Source organism: Eurytemora carolleeae, unplaced genomic scaffold (assembly GCF_000591075.1).
Source record: "Eurytemora carolleeae unplaced genomic scaffold, Eaff_2.0 scaffold21, whole genome shotgun sequence".
NCBI classification, from domain to species: Eukaryota; Metazoa; Arthropoda; class Copepoda; order Calanoida; family Temoridae; genus Eurytemora; species Eurytemora carolleeae.
In genome coordinates this window covers 310,008-326,285 of record NW_019396207.1, presented here as the reverse complement: position 1 = coordinate 326,285, position 16,278 = coordinate 310,008, and the positions used below count along the sequence as shown (strand labels likewise).

General features: G+C 32.2%; 1 protein-coding gene and 1 long non-coding RNA gene across 2 annotated transcripts; one reads left to right on the top strand and one right to left on the bottom strand.

Annotated features, from left to right (window-relative positions):
* Positions 1–7,896: 7,896 nt before the first annotated feature.
* On the top strand, positions 7,897–9,077 carry LOC111698197 (uncharacterized). Its single transcript, XR_002764483.1, has 3 exons — positions 7,897–7,976; positions 8,127–8,293; positions 9,008–9,077. It is a non-coding gene; the product is annotated as an uncharacterized LOC111698197 (long non-coding RNA).
* Positions 9,078–10,859: 1,782 nt separating this feature from the next.
* LOC111698160 (uncharacterized) lies at positions 10,860–16,003 on the bottom strand. The gene is made up of 14 exons (XM_023468417.1): positions 15,998–16,003; positions 15,645–15,717; positions 15,452–15,478; positions 14,950–15,371; positions 14,677–14,890; positions 14,284–14,401; positions 13,562–13,616; positions 13,255–13,372; positions 12,589–12,697; positions 12,346–12,436; positions 11,963–12,044; positions 11,693–11,804; positions 11,366–11,464; positions 10,860–11,295 (listed from the first exon to the last, which is right to left on the bottom strand). The coding sequence occupies exons 1-14, from the start codon at positions 16,001–16,003 to the stop codon at positions 11,115–11,117; spliced, it is 1,707 nt and encodes a 568-aa protein (XP_023324185.1). The 3' UTR covers positions 10,860–11,114.
* Positions 16,004–16,278: the final 275 nt, after the last annotated feature.

The following is a 16,278-nucleotide window of genomic DNA, read 5'->3' as shown; positions in this document are numbered from 1 at the left end:
AAAAATATGCCTTTTATTAACGGGCTCTTATTTTAAAAAAATTCCCGTTCGTTAACGGAACGATACCTAGCACTTTTTGGCACTAGTATGACAATTGATTGATAAGTGATCTAGAATAAAAATCATGCATGTTTGATCTAGATTAAAGAAATTTATGTTAGAAATTCTCCCCCACCCCTCTTCAACAAGTACTGTAGATACGCCCTAGCTATAGGATGTAACCTATTAAAAATATAGAAAAAATATCCTTCTTTAAACCATGGTCCATTTTACTTTTATGACAAAAAAATAATAATCAAACCCACAATAGATTATTGGGCCCGGTGCTTTCAGCCGTTTTGGCGTAAAAGGGGGTAAAAATAATATCTTAAAAATGTCTATGGAGTAGTTACAGTTTACAGATTGGTTTAGCCTTGTGTACACTCTGGTTTTCAGGTTACTACTACACTGTTAGATTGAGGAAACCTTAAAAGTTTTTCATATATTATACAATATACAATACAGGACTTTTTCATATACAGATACAGATACAGATACAGATACAGATACAAAAACAGATACAGATACAGATACAGATACAGATACAGACACAGACACAGACACAGATACGGATACAGAAACAGACACATTTACAGATAAAGATACAGATACAGATACAGATACAGATACAGATACAGATACAGATACAGATACAGATACAGATACAGATACAGATGCAGATACAGATACAGATAAAGACACAGACACATATACAGATTCGGATACAGATACAGATACAGATACAGACACATTTACAGATACAGATACAGATACAGATACAGATACAGATACAGATACAGATACAGATACAGATACAGATACAGATACAGATACAGATACAGATACAGACAGAGATACAGATACAGATACAGATACAAATACAGATACAGATACAGATACAGATAGATATACAGATACAGATAAAGACACAGATACATGTACAGATACAGATACAGATACAGATACAGATACAGATACAGATACACACGATGATACGCTAAAATTTACCCTTGCTGTACAAATATGTATTTAGGTAACTAATCCTCATATAGTATAGCAGGGTATTCAAGAAAATCCGGTTATGCAGCAGCGCAAATATCAATCCGAATGCCACGCTATATTCTTAACTCTAAGAGCGCAGAACCTTGTTTATTTCTGAACACGACTCCAAGCTAAAGTTTACAATAGTTGAACATGTTATTGAACACCCTTCCTTGTAGTATTGACCCAGTACACTGTTGACATTGACCAGTCAGGACGGAATTCATCTCCCTCCATCCTACAAATCATCCCCTCCTATACCTCCTGTCTCCCATCCCCATCCTCCTCCCCCCCCCGTAAGAGTATCCTATATCCCCCACCCTCTGCTCTCAACTTGTCTCATTGGCTTTTACTTCAGTGTCACCCAAGGATAACATTCTAGCCTAGATTTTTAGGAAACTTGAGAACAGGAGATAAAAGTAAATACAAGTATTTAGATTTAAGATATTGATGTAGAATTTCAAAGATTGAAGGAGATTAAAGATGATTGAAGGAGATTAAAGAGGATTGAAAAAGATTATTATAGAAACTTGAAGTAGTTGAAGGAGATTAAAGAAGATGAAGGAGATTAAAGAAGTTGAAGGAGATTAAAGAAGATGAAGGAGATTAAAGAAGTTGAAGGAGATTAGAGAAGATGAAGGAGATCAAAGAAGAGTGTAGGATATGCATAGGACGCATACAAATTCACAGAGTTTCATTATTCTACTCAGATCGCAAATAATGCAATTAAATACAAAACTACTCATTCAGATATTACAACCCACAATTGTCAAATTTAATTCGATGCTATAAAATGATATATTTCTTATTTTCATATATCATATATTTTGTTTTATATACCCCCTTTCATTTTTCGCGAACACTCCCTTTAAAAAAGATTGAAGTAGATTAGGGATTGAAGGAGATTAAAGAAGATTGAAGGAGATACAAGACGATTGAAGGAGATTGGAAGAGATTGAAAGAAATTAAAGTAGATTGAAGGAAATTAAAGTAGATTGAAGGAAATTAAAGTAGATTGAAGGAAATTAAAGTAGATTAAAGGAAATGAAAGTAAATTGAAGGATATTAAATTAGATTGAAGGACATTAAAGTAGATTGATAGAAATTAAAGTAGATTGATTGAAGTAAATTAAAATAGATTGAAGGAAATTTAAGTAGATTGAAGGAAATTATAGTAGATTAAAGGAAATTAAAGTAGGTTGAAGTAAATTAAAGTAGATTGAAGGACATTAAAGTAGATTGAAGGAAATTAAAGTAGATTGAAGGAAATTAAAGTAGATTGAAGGAAATTAAAGTAGATTGAAGGAAATTAAAGTAGATTGAAGGAAATTAAAGTAGATTGAAGGAAATTAAAGTAGATTGAAGGAAAGTAAAGAAGATTGAAGTAAATTAAATAAGATTGAAGGAAATTAAAGTAGATTGAAGGAAATTATAGTAGATTGAAGGAAATTAAAGCACTTTTATAGGGATTGAAATAAGTTAAATAAGATGGAATTGAATTGCCAACATCTCACGAAAACCACTAATGTTAGCAATGTTGAACAAAATATAATTAAAAGAAATTGAAAGAGATTGAAGTAGATTAAACCCAGTGTCCCTGTATTCTGTAAAGTATGTTTGAGTAAAAATATTTAGTGTTGCTCTGACAAGAACAAGAGGTATTCAATACATTTCAAGGGAAACAGACATTTTTAAAAATCTAATTTTGAATATTTGACAACGGATGGACAGGGTACAGATGACAGCCAAGGTTCCACAAATTTTTGACAATCGACCGGTAAGCGGTAAGCTAGGTATAGAGGATATATTAAGAAGAGATATGACAAACAAAAGTATCTATTTATTTAATTAATTTTTAAGATTGAGAAAATAAAAAAAGAAACTATTAATCTGCCACACAGTGGGTTCACAGTTTCTTGATTATATAAAAACATTTCCCCTTTCAGTCGTAAAATAAAATCTTTTCTGTGTTTTTAGTTTAGAAATTCTTTTATATTTTACTTCAACAATGTTGGATAAAATATATAATCTACTTTATTATTTATTTTAAGGGACTGTAAGCGTAATTTCAAGTGGCCCTTCATGCAAATATGACAATGTCCGATTCACAGTCCTTGAAACCTTTATCTGATCAATAATGTGGAAGATATTGTCATTTTTTCTAAGTTTAAATGTGATAAATTATGAAATTTCTCATGTGGTTTTCTGCGGTAGAAATGCGCTAGCCACATTTGTGGAGAACCCACAATTGAATATGATAATTTTTTAGAATTATAAACATTGATATCTAAATCATACTAGAAAAGACAAAGCTTTAAATAGTATCATTGTGAATCGGGCATTGTCATCTATGCATGGAGGGTCACTTGAAATTACGTTTATTTGAAAAAAGTAGTATATAAGGAATTTGTAATTTCTAATTTTTGCAACTATTTTCTGGCTCTCACTGTAACAACCAATTTATTTTATTAAGAACAAAAATCACAAAGATCCTAAGGTTCCGAGGTCTTCCGCCAAAAGTTATAAGAATTTTGCCAGTTAATTATTAAAAAACACATTGCTTTATAGTTCTAAAATCAACATGTCTAGGGCTACAAAAGAAAGTGAACTAGTGAGGTGAAATCAAAGGCCAAGGCGAAGCAACACTTAAATCTCGATCCAGTCTTGAAACTTGTACTTTTCAGAGCAGTCCACTCCTGCTTACAAAGTCCATTAGCGCCTGATCCAATCAGGATTCAGTCATGTGTTTGTTGTCTATTCGGAATTAATAGAAATAGTATGGCGGTAACATCTATCTTTCTATCTATCTCATTATTCAATTAGATTTATGAATCCTTCAATCGGTGCTATCAGTAAATGGAAATATTTACTTCTACTAAAACCATAGTGAGTCTGAATCCATGTATTATCTATACAGACAACTTCCATTAAGAGGGTGTTTTTTGCTTTTTTTATGGGTAGAAAACTTCTTCATACTACTATTTTTTACAATTTATTTTAATGTCTAAACAAATTTCATGGCAAAATGCAAAGTAATAATTTTCCCAATTTTTGCATTTTATTGGATCCGACTCGTCCAGGAGTATACATTACTCTACATTCCTTTCCTTTGAACATTCTCTCCGGATTATTGTTAGAGCAGACAACTTAATAGAGTACATCGAAACAAAACTGGGGTTTTTTCGGTCCTCGATTTAAAAGGTTTTTGTTTCATGATTTAAAAAATGATTTTTTTTGTGTGAAAATCGATCAAAATTCATTACATAAACACCATGCATCATTCACGTGAAACTAACAATAACAAAGAACAAAGTACATCCTGTCTGTATCGTAATATTTTCTGTCATATTTTGATCTCTAGTTTAAAATACGTTTAAATAGTTATTGTTACGTAACACGGACTATATGTAATAATATTATCAATTATATCTATTCAAAATGCAAAATCAAAATTAAAAATTTATAATAGGAGCAAACCTGAGATTCTCAGCTCCTGTGGGAAATCGTCGTTTTCAGATTGGTTTCGTATTTGTTGAATATGATCTGTTTAATACTACAACTTTTATTCAAAATTACAAAATATGAATTTTCGTATAAATTTTATAAAGTTTTATATCAATTTCTCGAGACAGGAACATCAGATAGAAGTCTTATAAATGTATCGTTTAACGCCTGAGATTCTCAGGTTTCATCCTATACCCCCTTTCATTTTTCCTTTACAGCCCCTTTAACGGGTTCCAAATATAATGCTCAATGACTGTTAACCAGTGTCCGAATCGTCTTAAATCCGCCAAAAACCCGGTTTCAACTGAGCACCGGCTGAAATCTTGATTCTTGATACATTGAATATAATTTTATGTCAAACCAACGATGTTTGAGCCGCGGCTTAAATTCTTTAAATTCTGCCTCAGGACTTGTAATTTAATAATAAGTTCCTGGTACACTGAACTAGCCAGAGGGTACAGGTCAAATTTGTTAGGTCATATATAGTAACGACTTTCGGACCTTGCACATTTAGCTTTGATTGTACGCATCACGGGCAGCCGTAGTACATTTGAATTTCCGAGCCGGGTCAACCTTTCCGGTCCCAGTTTGTACTGTACCTTGCTCTATGGACAGGACTAGCCGGTGCAATGAGGTTGACGCGGTCAGACTTTATGCTTCATATAGGTTGAATTTACTTTTACCAAAGGTACAGATTTGCTTGGCATAAGTATGCGATTACACATTATACCTCATTATTGAGAAGAGTTATGATTGAAAACATACATATAAGATACAAATCATTTACATTAGTTTTACTTGATAGGTGTTCCCTACTCATATAAAACTGCGGTCAATTGCGGCATTAGAATTAATTGATCATGAAGTGTTTTCACGTGAAAATGTTCACGTGTACGTGTACTTACTTATACAATGACCAAAAGTGTGCAAACTACGGAATTCTGCAGACAGAGATTCAAAGAATTTTTCCACTAATCTTCAGAGTTGGACAACGTTCAGTTAGATGTTAAGAGAAGGGAACTTTTGAATGCTCCGAAAATTTCCCTGAAATTCTTAATATTTAATCAACAAAGATTTCATAATTTTTTGTTCTAAATTAAATGATCCAATGTCTAATGTACTGCATGACACCCCACCGAGAACAACAGAGCATAACTTGTCTATGATACACCCATTCTATTATATATCATGATCACTCTAAAGCAGAGTTACAGATATCGATTATCAGCTAAAATATGCGAAATTTTCCACAGCATGTTCTATTGTGTACAATTACTGTACACGACCAATCAGCAAACATCTGTTTTCAGAGATATTTAAGTATCCTTTGGATACGAAACACAAAATCTTCAAAAAAAGACTGAATTCATAAATGTTATATTTCATGTTTAAAATCGGAGTATTTCTTTAAAAATTGTAAAACTTAACCCCTGAATGGGTATTATATTCAACAAGTGGCCGTGAGATGGCACTCTGAAAACCTATCGTAAAGACGTAGCTGGTCGTGCCGGGTAAACTTAGGCCTACGTAGCCCACCCTGTGATAGGAGATAAGAAGTCTGTGATAGTCTGTGTCTAAACAAAGCTGTCGGTGTGTACTGCAGTGATCTGAAGTACTTTAACCGAATAGATATGGGGTTTAGTTAAAGTTAAAGCTCTTGTTTCTCTGTCTGCATATGTTAAAGCAAAATTTTAAAAAATCTTGATCGCCATTTTCTCGTTGAAATGAGAATATTTTTAGTTGTTATTTTCTCATTCAATTAAAATGAAACTTCAATACTTATTAATTATATAATCTATATAAATTATAAAGATTTTAAAAACCAAAAGTTTGCAACTTTATCTCCTATCTATTGTTGACTGGGCATTTTCGTTAGATATGAATAAATGCAGTGTCAAAAATCAGAATAAAGCTTACCATTGGCAGATACGAGAACACCCAGAATAAACATATAAGGGTTGGACCAATTGCAACTTTCTTAATAAAAATATTAAAATCCTTTTTAGAACGGATCTTTAAAGTTTGTAAACAAAGAGTATTTTTCATCTTTTTACTTACAAATTCATTTGCTGCATCACGTTTTTGTGAAGATAGATTCACTATTACAAGCGAAAATATTTTTTTCAAAATGTATAAAAATGGATGAAACTAAGGTTTACGGCATTGGGTTGCAAAGATGTAGATTGTAGGGGTTAGAAGATCTGTGTTTGTGTCAAAGACTCAAAAAAACTAGACTCTATATCAAACAGTCTTTAAATTTCAAATGTATGGTTCGAAGCACAACTTAGAACGCCATATAGACTTGTTTTGATAAAACTGAAAAATTGACTTTCTTAGTGATCTCTGATTTTGAAAAAATGCTGGGTCTGAACCATTTTTGGAAAACGAAAAAATTCTTAATTTTTGTATACTGCAGTCCTAATCAGAAAGACCTGGAATTAATTTACAATTAATCTGATGACGTTACAATCTAATTTTATTACTCATCAAAATAAACTTATTTTAAAATATTAGGATCCTGTTGTATTTGCAGAGTCCCTCCAGGCTACCTCAGCTAGTAGTTTACTCATCAAAAATCAGGTCTATTCAGATCAAAGTAAAATACAATGAACATGAGTTGTCTTACTTTTTATCGTCATTTAATGAAATTACATTTTCTAATCTAATTAAAGATCGTCAAGTTCAAGAAATAAAAGACCCACAATTATAAGTTCAATGTAAGTCCGTTCAGTCCATTATGTTAGGTCAATTATGTTTCAATGCCAAAATATTTTCTCCGAATCCTATCCAGTTATAATGCCAGGGTTTTATATTTTCTCCGAATCCTATCCAGTTATTATGCCAGGGTTTTATATTTTCTCTGTATTCTATCCAGTTATTATGCCAGGGGTTTATATTTTCTCCGTATTCTATCCAGTTATTATGCCAGGGGTTTATATTTTCTCGGAATCCTATCCAGTTATTATGCCAGGGGTTTATATTTTCTCCGTATTCTATCCAGTTATTATGCCAGGGGTTTATATTTTCTCCGAATCCTATCCAGTTATTATGCCAGGGGTTTATATTTTCTCCGAATCCTATCCAGTTATTATGCCAGGGGTTTATATTTTCTCCGAATTCTATCTAGTTATGATGTCAGGTGTTTATATTTTCTCCAAATTCTATCTAGTTATTATACCAGGGGTTTATATTTTCTCTAAATCCTATGTAGATATGATGGCAGAGGTTTATATTTTCAATAATTGTTTTGATTTGGTATTGAACATTTAAATAATAATATCAACAGAAATAATAATGATAAAACATATTTTTAACTGAATACCAAATAGTTCTGGACTATTTGTTTTATTCATATTCCGTACTTGCAGACGACTGTGATAGGTTGATTATAGGTAATAAATTAAAAATCATGTAAGACTACTCGATTGTAGTATCAAAAGTAGAGAGGATACGAGGTCTCAAAGTCATTCCTGTAAATTAGCAAAAATTCGACCTTTTCCTTTTATAAAAATTAGAGTGTTTTGATTTGAGTTTTATTGTAGAGAAATGTATCTCCGACCTCCTCCTGAACTACGGGTACAGCTGGAAGCTGAACCTGAACAAGATAATCCTGGTTTTAACCAACTAAAGAGCTGACCCAAAACTAATTTTCAATCCCAAGTTTTACCAGGAACATTTTAAGAAAACTCCTCCTAAGTCCAGCATTCAGGTGAGTTGATTTATTAAACAACTAGCTGGAGTGGCCGGCGTTGCACGTGGAATCAAAAAAAATTAAAAATTTTGAAAAAAATTCTTGAATTTTGACAAATCTTTTATTAAAAAAAAAATCAAGAAAAAAAATTTCACACCATTCGGTCCAGCCGTTTGGTCAGCTATAGCTGACAAATATATATATATATATATGAGCAATGAGCTTTATTATATAGGTTTTACCAAATAGCAAAGGTTTATTTCGGAAAGAAATATAAAGATAATATTTTTGGTTGAGATACTGGTCAACCACATCAACTCAGCTGGAAATCCCCCCTCTCCCCTCCCAAGAGATCGCTAAAGGGACTATAAGGGTAATCTTAAGTGACTCTCGTAAAGCTGAAGATTGAGTGGACGGAGACTCGAGGTTACAGTGTACACTGTACAGTGTACACTCGCGTGGTTTCTTAGCACTTAATTTCTCACTAATAAATAAGAATATCTATGAAAACCTTGATCAAACAAAGGTTTTAAGGGTATCGTTGTAAATCTGCTAATGAAAGTTAACTTGAAACTACGCTTTCAGTCCCTTCAGAAATGAATTTAAGAAATTGGTTGGATGTCACAGCCGAATTAGACTTTATCGCCAAGCGGAGGGTGACCGACTCAGCGTGTTGTAAAACTGTTGATAACCAAAATTTTAGATCTCTGCTTCAATTAGATTATTTTTTAGATTTCCTGTTCTTGAACCAGGACCTCCTTTAGCTCCTCATGCCATGCTCCACACCTTCAAGCTGATAAAGGAACATATTTATATTCAAAGATGACTTGAAGAATAAAGATGAGGGGGGGGGGGGATATTCTTGATTGAGAAAAAAAACTTAAGAATGAAATATCCTAAATCCCAATTACTTAATCTGAGTATCCAATGGGCACACTTATGATTTTCTTCTTAAACTGTTCTTTTTTTATTTAGAGAGTTCTTCCCGTTTCTTAAATGGCGCGCAAAATTTCAAACTTATTGGCTTCATATACGTGACTCTGATTGGTTGAATTTTATTCACTTTTCAGGATAAAGTACAAGATTGGATTAGTCTCGATATTAAGAAAAACAGAGGATCAAGCATCAATCTCAATATCCACCATTCTAAAGTTTTCAGCTCTGTATCTTTTAGCTAGGAAGGTGTTAACGGGCGTGATTGGGTTTAGGGTTGCCATAATAAATAAAAAAATAAATAAATAAATACAAAATGTTCGGTAGAATTTGATATTGAAAAATTTGCTTGATTGTAAAACTTATGACTACCTGATTACCTGGATCCTTTTCGTTACAGCTCATGACAAACATCTCATAGGGAATAGGTAAATGTTTCCTTAATTGGCCTAAATATTATGGTTACAATTTTATAGAGAAGATGGTTGTGTCAATCATAAGGTTTCATAGATATTTCTAATCCGAATTGAAGTACAATTAATGTGACGTATAACAAGTTACTTTTAAAGTTTAATATTTTGTTTTCATAAATATTTTTTTAAAATCTAAACGGGGATAAGATATATTTGTTTTGTTTCATATATTTTGAAAATAAACTAAAAACAAAATGTTTGTTTTGCTAGAACAAGTTCGACAATGGTTAGAGATTCTTTATGTGCTCTTATGAAACGTATTCCTCCCCTCACAACGGATCAGGTAAATTTTCTACAGTTTCTTTGAAAACATTAACTTATTTAAAGGGACTAGAGGCGTTAATTCAAGTGACTCTAGCTCCATGCTTTGATGACAATGCACGATTTGCAACAGTACCCTTAAAACCTTTATTTGATCAATAATGTGGAAGATTTTGTCGTTTTCTAGGTTTGTGTGTTTAATTTTATTGCATTTCTAAATATTTCCGTGTCGTAGCAATGCGAAACCACAATTAAAAACAATCAGTTTTCTATTTGTTAAACGTTGATCAGATGAATCAGATAAAGCTTTCAAATGTGCCGTTGTGAATTGTGCATTGCCATCTTTGCATGGAGGGTTTGTAAAAATAACTCTTACATTTCCTTAAAACAAAGTTTACAAAATATTTTAAGTCTAAACTGATTTATTCAATATTCAAAGGTAAATATATTTCCAGTAGAATCTACAGAAGAAAACAATAATTCGGATAATATGCATATTTGGTAGCCATAGCTGACCACCCCGTAACTCATTGGGCAACACAGTTAGGTCCTGTAGCTCAAATATCCACAGATAATAATAAGATAGGAGGTCGTCTTTTGTCGAAATATTTGACTATATATACCAAGAATAATAATGGGTAGTTGTGCTAGTTTCCATTTTAATCAAAGATAGATCTTTCCACAATCTGATGCATACCAATACAGTTTTTTAAACTTTTAAAAAAGAGGAGATCAAACATTGATCTCAATATCCGCCATTCTAAAGTGTTCAGCTCTGAAGATATTAAAATTAGAATGTGATGTTAACTTGTAAGTATGTAGACTTTTCACTCGGGGGAAGGGGGTGGGGGAGGTGGGTGTCTTAATTTCTCTGGTTATTTAAAAAAATTAATATCCATCTTAGAAATAGTAACAGATTGCAATGCGTATCTTTTATTTACTTATACATGTACATATATGAATAATGGAAAATATCTTTAAATATAATAAACATGTTAAATTATAGTCTTTAGTCAAGGTCTTGTGTTGGCACTTTTTTGTGTGTCTTTTGTCAGCATTTTTAATAGGTTATTTTTAAGTTTTAGGAAGCATGTAGCTTGTTGGCATTCTTATAATCCGTGGCTTGGCAAATGTGGATCTTCTTTCAGGAATAGTTCAATCCATCTGTTGTCCTAATTTTTTCTAAGGAAAACAGATTTTATTAGTTTGTCTCTCTGAAGTAATCTTCCAGAAGGCACTCTAGTTGTTATTTGTGGAGTTGTGGTTGTTGTTACGTTAAAGTTATTTATGAGGACTTGAATTCTGATGATTACAACAACTCTTCTCCAATTTATGCACCAGAATATGTAAAATCTAAAATATGAAAGTATTAAGCATTATTTTCCAATATTTGGTGGATAGAAATCAGTGTTATAAACCCTACCTAATGTATACAATTACATAACTGGTAGCCACTATTCTTGGATATGTTCCAGGAATAGTTTCAGGAGGGCATGACCTTATATCTTCTAGAAGGGTTGTTCTAAAAATTTTATTTTTATAATAAAAGTCTGCTTTTTTACAATTTATCATCATCTTAGTTTATAGAAATTGGACAATTTTTTAGTGAAAAATACGCCAAAACAAGTTTAAAACGTTACATTTAAGTCCCACCTATGATACATAATGCTAAATTTTTCCCTTAGAAATACCTTGACTTCTTCTGCCTTGAAGCAAAATCATTACTTTGAATTTTCCCGAAATTAAATACCTTGAAATTATGGTATTCAATGCTTCAGCTGCTTTAGCTGCATTTACTTGATTTAGGGGCTTGTTTGGGTCAGAACCAGACGCTTCTGCAGATCTATTGAAATTAATGAACCCTGAAAAGAATTTTAAAGTTTTGTCAAGTTTTAAATTTCATTTGGTTTTTTGTTACTAAGGATTTATGTTTCATTGTTTCAAGACATGACATTGTTTAATTGCAAAAAGAAGAACTTCATTATTTTCTTCATTTATTTGGAAATTATTGCAAATTTACCTTGAAGAATAGCTTTACACCCATCACGCAGGCCGCCTTCTGTACTTATGTTTGCTAGACCTGCTAGAGCATCAGCAGGGAGCTATCAAAATGATAAATTTATTAAAAAAAAGTTTTAAAAAGGTTTGCTCAATGGGGTTGTTAAAGGGCTTTTATTGACTTTCAAAAGTTAAGAAGTACCATGAACAGTGAATATGCCCTTTATGTCTTATATTTAAAAAATATTCATTCATGCAAAAATCCAGGCTTGATTTTTGGTCACATAAAAAATTGATAAAAGTTAATGATAGTTAATGTTTAAATTAGAACTATATTTTCTAATTAAAACTTTCTGAAACAACATTTTTAAATTATTAAATTTTTTTATTAAAGTTCCATATTACCGTTCCATTAGAACCAGCTCCTGTATTTAGTCCTGTAGCCTTAAGTGCCGCATCTAAAGCCACCTCAGTTTTGTTAAAAGCATTTTCCAAACTTTAAAAGTGTTTAAATAGATAGATGGTATGGTAATAACAAGAAAAGTAAATGTGGAACAGGTAGATATCTTAGATGGGAATGATAATACCAAGAATTGTAGATAGATTGCTTCTTAATTCTTATTATTATTGAAACTGGTCCTTACTCACCTATCAAGGACAGCTTTCTCCAATGCAGCGGTTTCTGCAGTTGGGCATGTCGCACATCTGTTTATTGTTGCTATTGTATCTCTCTCTGCTTGTCTGCAATTCTTAAACGCTAGAAGAAATATTATTAGAACCTTGGTGCAGGGATTTACAACAGCACTAATGAATTTTAAAGTCCAGTGCTTTTGTTAGATGTAAAACTATGTCAAATATTCAAAAAAATTTCCTGTTAACTATAACAAACAAAATTAACATGAAAATGTTAGAAATTGTCATTTAGTAATACAGATTTAAGTTATTATTTTTATGAGACTTAAAAAAGGTTTAAGTCATCATGGCTCCCCACAAATTGGTTAAATTATTACATGGCATTAAATGGCAAACACTTTTATGCCTAATGAAGGTTTGAATGTTTCCATTTTTCATTTTGTAGTCCAATGACTAAAGCTACTTCTATCCCCTTCCAAAATTAAAAGCTATTTACTAGTGGACGTTTTTGAGGATTGTAATGGCTCCAAAGTCTTAATCCCATTTTTTTGGGGGGGGTGGGGGGATGGGTGGTTTATTGTTACATGATTTGGGTTTCTTTAAAATTATTACGGAATGGTCAAATGTTTATTTATAAATGACTAATCTTAACATGGCTTTGTCCGAAAATTTGTTTTCTACCTGTATCACAAGCACCACGTTCCTCTTTCTGAGCTTTATCAATGTCGGTTAGAAATGAACAATTCCTCACTTGATCCATTAAGGTCGTCAGTGTTGAATCCTTAGTTGCTTGACATATCTGCACATACACTTGATGGTTAATTTTAAATCTCTGAATATTTTCATATGACATCAAATCTTCCCCATGCTTTGTTTTGGCTTTGAGCTAAGTTTTATTAAAGTCCAATTTTTCATGTTCACTCTCAATTCTTGAAAATCATAACCCTTGGCTGGAATTTAATGATTAAGACCAATTTGAAATCTATACCTCAGCAGCAGATTTAGTTGGTAGATTTTTTCCCAACAGATCAATGTATAGTTTTCTAAATATATAGAGTCATAGAGACTCCCAAATTAAGTTAAATTAGGGAAGCTAAGAGTGTCACTAACAAGTTATGATGGTACTCTTCAAACAAATATTTATATATGTGAATAGAAAACCTCTTTCTTCTAGTTTCTTGAAGTTGTTGGATAAAACTCATTGTCTCTTTACTTTTCTTATGATTACTTAAAAATGCCTTTTTGTAAGTCCAAAATTGAAAAAAAATATTCTAAATCAATTAAGAAAGTTAAAATAAAAATAAAAATTGTCTAAACAGGTAATTTCTCTGTTAAACAACGATTCTTCTATAGTAAACTTCAACATAAAAAGCTTAAAAGACGCTTAACAATCATTAGAAATAAAAAATTATTTAAAACTTATGTTTTGGATTTTCAGGTTTACTGATACAATCTTGAAGGACAACATTGTTAGCACCAATATTGAAAGATTAACTAACACAATGTTAACTAACTTCTGAATGTAAACTTCAGAAACAAGAAAATAAATTGACAACATTTATCTATTTTCAATACAGAAAAAAACGATTTATTTTTACTGGTACTCAGATAAATGTTTTGATACTGGTTGTGAATCAGACATGAAATTCTTTGTTTTATGTGTTACTTCAATTTATGAGGATATTTAAGTCACTAAAAATTATTACCAACCTGAAATCATCTGTGACAGTCTTGCATTCTTGAACTATTGTAAGGTTGGCATCAGGGAGGGAGGCAACACAAGCACTGGTAATGTTCGCCTCACATTCCTCCAATGTCTTTGTTGTTTCTATAGAAAATAAAATCTATGTTATGTTAATTTTAAGGACAACAATTTGGCATTATTATTTAGCAAGAGTTCCTGTACTTAATCTTGATGGGTATTATTATTCAAAACTTTTATAAGTGGGTATTTCTTATCTATTAATTGAAGCCCATGATTTGCACAATTAGGCCAGGCATGTAATATTATGGCTATCTTTGCATGATAACTTAAAATAAATCAAGTAATATTTTTGTCTGCTTTTCCATTTTTGATTGGCTGCAAAGTTAAAAAAAACACACCTTTGGCTGTATCATTACTGATAGCTTTCCCAGAACAGGTCAAGTTGGCAGGATCTCCACCAAGGTTGTTGATAAGAATTTTTACAGGATCCTTGAAGTTTCCTTTCTTCCCGCTCTTAGATGTTTTAATGTCATTATTTGCAAGGATTCTGTTTGCTTGCTGGAAGAAATTTCTAGCTTGGTTTGAGGCCACTGAAGCTAAGGTTGCCAGATCCTGAAAAATTTATCTGTGTTTTATTCTTTTTCAGTTTATTTATCTCAATCAAGATTTACCTTGACGCAAGTATCATCTACTTGCCGAGTGAGGGTTCTTGTCTGGTCTAGTTTTATGACCTTATGCGCTTGCTTAATTTTTTTTTCCTTTTTCTTTTTTCTGTCTTTTTTTTTCTTTTCTTCACTGTCATTCTTTTTGTCGTTATTACTATTACTTTTCTTTGATATTATTTGAAATTTTTCCCCTTTTTTTCCGTCGTCTTTTTTTTCTATTTTGTCATCTTTTCCTCTCCGTTGTTGTCTCCTTTTTTTGTTTTTCTCTTGACCTTTTGGTTTCTTTTTTTTCTTTTCTTCTTTACTCGGTTTGACATTCTTTCCACTTTCTTTTTCATTTAGTTTGGATTTAGTTGCGTTGTTTCTGGGATTTCTTTTGTTTCTGCTGATTGTTATGGAGTCAGCATACAGAGATTGTCTTTCAATTCCTAGTTCAGAAATATTAGAGATATAAAATTACAAATATAGATTATACTAAACTTGGGTGCACTAAACTTTTTATTCTTACCTCTCAATGGGCGATCTGAACTTGCTCCTATATTTAAAGGATAATTAAAATGGGTTAAAAAAAAAGTTTTTTTCTGAACAGTAGTAGTAAGTTTTATTCTTGCTTTTTAATTCAGCCTTTATCTTAGTTGAATAGTAACAAGAGTTAAACACTTGGAATAAAGTAAAAAAACTAAGTGAACATTTTGTCTTACCCGTAACATCTGAGGCGTGAATGCTAATAATAGCAACAGCTAAGACTACTCCTAAGATCCCAATGTCAACAAGCTATATACTTATTAAGCTATTAGTCTCTAAATTTAACAAGATAAGTATTTGTTTTGGGAAATTGCTAGCAGAAGGTATTTAGAATGAGACTGGTAACATTGCTCAGATTTGGTTGTAAGTAAGGTCACTACCCAGCTAACATTGGATCTCCGCCGTGTTTTGGTCTCCACCATGACTTATATGTGATAGCGGAGAGGTTTCTATACCTCCATAGTATATTCTCCATATATCTCCGCCGTAGATACTCTGTCGAAGATGCGAGGGCGGAGTAATTACGTACCTCCATAGTATATACTCCATATTTCTGATATATCTCCTCTGTCGTAGGTGCTATGGCAAAGTAATTACGTACCACCATAGTATATACTCCATATTTCTGATATATCTCCTCTGTCGCAGGTTTGAGGGCAGAGTAATTATGTACCTCCATAGTATATACTCCATATATCCCCGCTGTAGTTCCTTTGTCGTAGATGCGACGGTGAAGTGATCAATATACCACCATAGTATATAATCCATGTTTTCACTGTCGTATATACTAAAGAGGAGATCAATATAGCT

Excerpts from the sequence above, each read along its gene's own strand:
- LOC111698160 (XM_023468417.1), bottom strand. Across the intron at positions 14,402-14,676 it reads CAGTAATGATACAGCCAAAG|AAACAACAAAGACATTGGAG; the intron begins GTGTGTTTTTTT and ends TATTTTCTATAG. Across the intron at positions 11,296-11,365 it reads TATGTAATTGTATACATTAG|ATTTTACATATTCTGGTGCA; the intron begins GTAGGGTTTATA and ends TTCATATTTTAG.